General features: G+C 37.3%; 1 protein-coding gene across 1 annotated transcript; it reads left to right on the top strand.

Annotated features, from left to right (window-relative positions):
- Positions 1-1,050: 1,050 nt before the first annotated feature.
- LOC111404718 lies at positions 1,051-2,828 on the top strand. Its single transcript, XM_023033488.1, has 5 exons — positions 1,051-1,265; positions 1,322-1,933; positions 1,980-2,051; positions 2,243-2,276; positions 2,391-2,828. Exons 1-5 carry the CDS (start codon positions 1,051-1,053, stop codon positions 2,826-2,828), a joined length of 1,371 nt encoding a protein of 456 aa, XP_022889256.1.
- Positions 2,829-6,529: the final 3,701 nt, after the last annotated feature.

Below are 6,529 nucleotides of genomic sequence, written 5' to 3'. Positions count from 1 at the left end.
ATTTTTCAGATTCAGTCCCTGTCCGTTTTAAATTTTTTGGGAGCAGAATTTCATCTGCCTTTTAGGCATCTACCATTTTGGATCTTTCTCTTAATGGATATAGATTCGGAATTTCAACTGCTTTTTGGCTACAGCCACAATTTTTGACTTTAATGGATTGAGGACATAACTTGTCTTTTACAATTGCATAATGGATATAGCATCTTGATTGTATAAAGGATTCAGCCGCAATTTTTTACCATTGTCTCTGATGATGGATTCAATGTTGAATACTGAATAGTATATGATGTGTGCAGTAGTGTTTTTTTTTTTTTTGGTATGGCAACATAATTTTTTGGCGTGTAAATTTGTAATAATCCATCACTTTTCATTGTGGATCCAGATTCTGCCTATCTTAGATTTTTTGGCTGATTATCATTTGGATTTTGGATCGGCCACTTTGTTTGACCTTTCATTTATTTTATTGGATTCAATAATGGATACAGAACATGTGCTGTCAAATTAATTAAAAAAAATTACCTTTTTTACGATGATGAAGGAATTGGAAACAATCATTGGCAGAAGGAATTGGATTTAGGTTGTTTGACCATTTTTGAATCCAATTTTTTACGGTTTAAAATAAATTCAAAACTTTGGTTTTGATTATTCCTTTGGATGTCTAGTATATTCAATTGAATTGATTAAAGTAACATGTTTCCAAAGTAACCCCTGTTGTGTAGATTGATTTAATTGAAAATACATAGATGTTTGTATGGAGTTATTAATGCGAATTGTGCTCAGCCCAAAGGAAGACACAGTTTGGCTAAATAAAAACGTGCTTGCGATGATAAATGTGTGAGAATTATAAAGACATTTCATGTGAATAATAGTCGGTCCAAAGAAAGGCTATTATTTGACAATTTTGATTGTCAATGTTTGATTATTGCACCAAGAGTACCACTTACAGTTAATTTCTCTGTCCAAAGACTAGGAATTAATGTTGTACTAGGTATCTTGAGATGGATCCCAAAATCTGGATTATTTGTGAATGTCTTAATTTTCTTATTTGACATGGTTGTTTATTTTGTTCTCTATACAGTTTCTGTTGTTAATGCTGCGAACGTCTCTGCTCAAGTCAACAACATCCCAATGCTGAACGGGACAAACTTTAAGTTTTGGAAAGAAGCTGTGGAAATTGTCGTTGGCTGTATGGATTTGGATCTTGTACTTCGTTCGGATCGACCCATTTCTACTCTGGAAAACCCCAACAAGGGTAAAATTGAAAGGTGGGATCGCTCTGACCGAATGTGCTTGATGATCATGAAACGTTCCATTTCGGAAGCGTTTCGGGGCTCTATTCTGAGAGCGGAAGTGCCAAGAAGTTCCTTGAAGAAAGTGAGCAATACTTTGCCAAGAACGAAAAATTGGAGGCAAGTAACCTTTTGGCTAAACTCGTTTCCATAAAGTATAAGGGCAAAGGGAACATAAGGGAGTACATCATGGAGATGTCTCATCTTGCATCAAAACTCAAGTCGCTTAAGTTGGAACTGTCTGATGACTTGCTCGTGCACTTGATTTTGATCTCTCTTCCTGCGTACTTTGGGCAATTCAAAGTGAGTTATAACACTCAGAAGGACAAATGGTCCCTAAATGAGCTTATATCTTACTCTGTGCAAGAAGAAGAGAGGCAGCAGCGTGATAAGACTGAGAGTGCTCACTTGGCCTCAACCTCTCAGAACAAGAAAAAGAAGAGAGCAAAGGATGCTGTGGAAGGAACTTCTCAGCAGAAGAAGCAAAAGAAGCAGGATAAGGAGTTTACCTGCTACTTCTGCAAGAAGTCGGGACACATGAAGAAGGAGTGTCTCAAGTACGCTGCCTGGCGTGTAAAGAATGGTATGCTTCTAACATTAGTTTGTTCTGAAGTTAATTTAGCTTCTGTACCTAAGGATACTTGGTGGATAGATTCTGGTGCTACTACTCACATAAGTATGTCCATGCAGGATTGCCTGTGGAGCCGACCACCAAGTGATTAAGAAAGATTTCTCTTTGTGGGCGATGGCAATAAAGTTGCGGTAGAGGCTATAAGGACTTTCAGATTACAATTAAAAACTGGGTTTTATTTGGATTTGTTTGAGACATTTGTTGCACCGTCCTTTAGACGGAATTTAATTTCTATTTCTGGTTTGGACAAATCAGGATTTTCTTGTTCATTTGGAAATAATAAAGTTAGTCTTTATCAAAATTCAAATTTTTTTGGTTCCAGTTATATGATTGATAATATGTATATACTTGATATTGTTAGTTAATTCCTATAACGAAATACTGCAAACAAGTTCAATGGTACAAAATGAAAATTAAGTGAGAATTCTGCCACTTTATGGCAAGAGCGTTTAGGTCATATCTCTAAGTAGAGAATTCAGAGGCTTGTGTCGGATGGAATTCTTGAACCCCTAGATTTAACAAACTTCCATGTTTGTGTTGAGTGCATCAAGGGAAAAAGAACAAACATGAGAAAATTAGGTGCCGAGAGAGCTACAGACGTCTTAGAACTGATACATACTGATATCTGTGGCCCATTCCCTACGACTTCTTGGAATGGACAACAATACTTCATTACATTCATAAACGATTACTCTAGATTCGGTTTCCTATATTTAATACACGAGAAGTCTCAATCCCTGGATGTTTTCAAGTCTTTCAAAGCTGAAGTTGAACTTCAACTTGGAAAGAAAATAAAGGCTATCAAATCTAATCGTGGTGGTGAATACTATGGAAGGTATGATGGATCAGGAGAACAACGTCCAGGACCCTTCGCTATTTTCCTCAATGAGTGTGGCACTGTTCCGTAATACACCATGCCGGGCAAACCCAGCATGAATGGTGTTGCAGAGCGACGAAACCAAACTCTTAAGGATATGGTAAGGAGTATGATGAGTCATTCCTCCTCGCCAGAGTCACTTTGGGGAGAAGCTTTGAAGACTGCAGTTTACATCCTTAACAGGGTACCAAGCAAGGTAGTTGCCAAAAAACCCTATGAGCTATGGATAGGCAAGAAGCCTAGCATTAAGCACTTGCACATTTGGGGTTGTCCAGCTGAGGCACGGCCTTATAGACCACATGAAAGAAAACTGGACTCAATGACGGTTAGCTGCTATTTCGTTGGTTACGCTGAACGCTCTCGGGGCTATAAGTTTTACGATCCCACATCAAGATCATTCTTTGAAACGGGAAATGCGAGATTCCCTAAAGATATTGAGTTTGGAGGGGAAGGAAACATAAGGAACGTTGTCTTTGAAGAAGAATATGTTATTGACAGCAATCAGGTCTCTGTACTTATTGTTGTTCAAGACACGGTTCTGGCAATAGATGACAATGTTCAGGCTCCTATCCCTGACATTGTTTTAGACCAAGACAACAATGAGATTCTTCTTCAAGCACCACCTATAGAACAAACTCAACAACCTCAAGAAGTACTATTAAGAAGATCTACAAGGGAGAGAAGAAATGCGATTCCAAATGATTATATCATCTTTCTTCAATAACATGAGGATGGCGTTGGTTTAACGGAGGATGACCCGATCAACTTCCATCAGGCTATGCGCAGTTCTAACTCTCAGAAGTGGATTGATGCCACGAAAGATGAGATAAAGTCTATGAAAGACAATGACGTTTGGGATCTCGTCGAGTTGCCTAAAGGTGTGAAACACATTGGTTGTAAGTGGATATTTAAAACCAAAAGAGATTCAAGAGGCAATGTCGAGAGATATAAAGTTCGTCTAGTCGCTAAAGGCTTTACTCAAAAAGAAGGCATAAACTACAAAGAGACTCTCTCCGGTATCTTCGAAAGACTCTTTTAGAACAATAATGACACTAGTGGCTCATTTTGATCTAGAGCTACATCGGATGGATGTCAAGATTGCCTTTCTCAATGGAGACATTGATGAGATAATTTACATGGTACAACCAGAAAACTTTGTATCAGGAGATCCAAAGTCTATGGTTTGTAAGTTGAAGAAATTCATCAGCGGTCTCAAACAAGCTTCCCGTCAATGGTATCACAAGTTTCATCAAATCATTACCTCGTACCGTTTTGAGGCAAATGTTGTTGATGACTGTGTATATCATAAGTTCAGTGGGAGTAAATATATCTTCTTGGTATTATATGTTGATGATATTCTACTCGCTAGCAGCAATATAGGCTTACTGCATGAAACCAAGAAATTTTTGACGAAGAAATTCGAGATGAAAGATCTTGGGATTCCTCTTTTGTATTGGGTATTCAAATACTGAGAGATCGTTCTCGAGATATCCTTAGACTGTCACAAAAGAGCTATATGGATAAGATTTTGAGTATATTCGGCATGAAAGATAGTAGACCAGGAGACACGCCCATATCTAAGAGAGATAAGTTTAGTCTAAAACAGTGCCCCAATAATGATCTTGAAAGAGAAGAGATGCAGAAGATTCCCTATGCTTCAGTGGTAGAGAGTCTAATGTACGCTCTAATTTGTACTCGTCCTGACATAGCATTTATAGTGGGAGTTTTGGGTAGATACTTGAATGATCCTGGCATGCAACATTGGAAAGCAGCCAAACGCATGATACGTTATTTGAGGAGAACAAAAGACTACATGCTCACTTATCGGAGATCAGACAGTTTAGAGATCATCGGGTTCTTTGACTCTAATTTTGCAGGATGTCAAGATAGCAGACGTTCCACATCAGGCTACGTCTTTATGTTGGCTGGAGAAGCTATCTCATGGAAATCTGCTAAACAGACTCTCATAGCTTCTTCAACCATGGCTGCGGAATTCATTGCTTGTTATGAGGCATCCAACCATGGAATATGGATACAAAACTTTGTCACTAGACTACGAGTGATAGATGGCATTGACAGGCCATTAAAGATTTATTGTGAAAATAACTCAGCGGTGCTTTACTCCTACAACAATAGGAGTTTGACAAAGTCGAAATTTATTGATATCAAGTTTCTAGTTTTTAAGGAGAGAGTTTAAGATAAATAGATTTTCATAGAACATATAGGAATAAATTCCATGCTAGCAGACCCACAAACCAAGGGCTTAACGCCTAAGGTCTTTCATGAGCACACTGCTCACATGTGCGTTATTTCCGAGGATATTCTGGTCTAGTGGGAGTCAATTTCATGTTCTATATGTTTGCTTTAAACATTGAATTATTTAACCTTCTGCAGTATAAAATTCTATTTCTGAGTTTACTTGTATTTTCATTGTGCAATGTTTGCATTGCATTAAGGACTTTGGAATGATCTCACTAAAGACTAAAGAAAGACCAGTTGAAAATAGGCATCTTTTGAGATCACATTTCATGTAAATTTCCATGCTACTCATCCATATTTGATCTATGTCATTAAGTGTATTAATATGGTGATCATCGTGGTTTAATCACAAATATATTGTGATGAAAGTTGTGGTGGTTCCGTTATTAATATATGAGATGGACAAGATTGTTTAAGGAGCGGTCTAAGGATAAATAACATACAAATGCGCGCCTACGAAATTTGTAATATAATTGTTTAAGGAATAATATGTAGCCAAGTGGGAGATTGTTAGGAAAACACGATTTTTCTAACTTAATATGGCAACATATTAATACAATTATATTAGCTATTTAATATAATGGGCAAAATCAAGTAGTCTATTTTGGTATGCCCATAGACTTCTCAAATTAATGTGGGCTAATTGAGTGGATACCGGTCAATATTGCTCTAATTGAGGGATAATGGGGACCTTAATTAAGCAGTATATAAAGGTTATTTCGGTTATGGTCCCCAATATACCAAATCACATATTTTTTCCCTTCTCCCAATCAAGAAGAGAAATCACGGTCCCATTGAGGAATAAGGCGATTTGGTTGAAGAAAATCACAAAACCACTCTCTTCATTTGGATTCATAAGTACGTGGTTGATTGTCGCAGTAATTCTGCAACAGTAGACAATCGTTCATAATGGATACATGTATATAATCCAAATTTATAAATGCTAGTAATTTGGCATGATGTTGATCCTAGGATTTAAGTTATTTTGATCTAGGATATTTGGATCTAATTTGAATTTTCTAACATCATCGTCTCTCATCAAATCGTCGACACTCATCAGTCCAGCACCTATACCGTTTCCACCCACTTGAAATTAGACCGCAACCCTTGCTCCTGGCTCTTGGAGACTTGAGTTGCCCTCGATTGTCGCCAAGGTAGATAGGTAATGGCTTTTTTCCTGTTGATTCTTTGTCGTTGGTGAATAAATGTCGTGGTCAGTGGGGGCTGTTTCGTTCAATATAGGTCGGGTTAGATGAAAAATATTTTGAATAATAATAATAAAAAAATCTTCATTTATAATGAAAAATAACATAATAAGAAATATTTCTTCCTCATCTCAAGCCTCGACTCAATCCAAAATGTGGCCTGCCAAATAGAAACTGACCCGAACCGTCTACTATTGTATTATAAAATTGAGGATCTAATTGTTTGTATTTAAAATTTGGATGCCAATTTCATACAAGTACTAAAAAT

This window comes from Olea europaea, chromosome 1 (assembly GCF_002742605.1).
Source record: "Olea europaea var. sylvestris chromosome 1, O_europaea_v1, whole genome shotgun sequence".
Lineage (NCBI taxonomy): Eukaryota > Viridiplantae > Streptophyta > Magnoliopsida > Lamiales > Oleaceae > Olea > Olea europaea.
The sequence above is the reverse complement of the archived record's forward strand: the minus strand, read 5'-3'. Positions and strand labels throughout refer to the sequence as shown.

What these genes read in the sequence shown, in the direction of transcription:
- LOC111404718 (XM_023033488.1), top strand. Translation starts at nt 1,051, where the DNA reads ATGGTTGTTTATTTTGTTCTCTATACAGTTTCTGTTGTTAATGCTGCG. An exon ending in GCGATGGCAATAAAGTTGCG is followed by an intron (nt 2,052 to 2,242) that starts GTAGAGGCTATA and finishes TTTTGGTTCCAG; the next exon opens with TTATATGATTGATAATATGT. An exon ending in ATATGTATATACTTGATATT is followed by an intron (nt 2,277 to 2,390) that starts GTTAGTTAATTC and finishes ATCTCTAAGTAG; the next exon opens with AGAATTCAGAGGCTTGTGTC.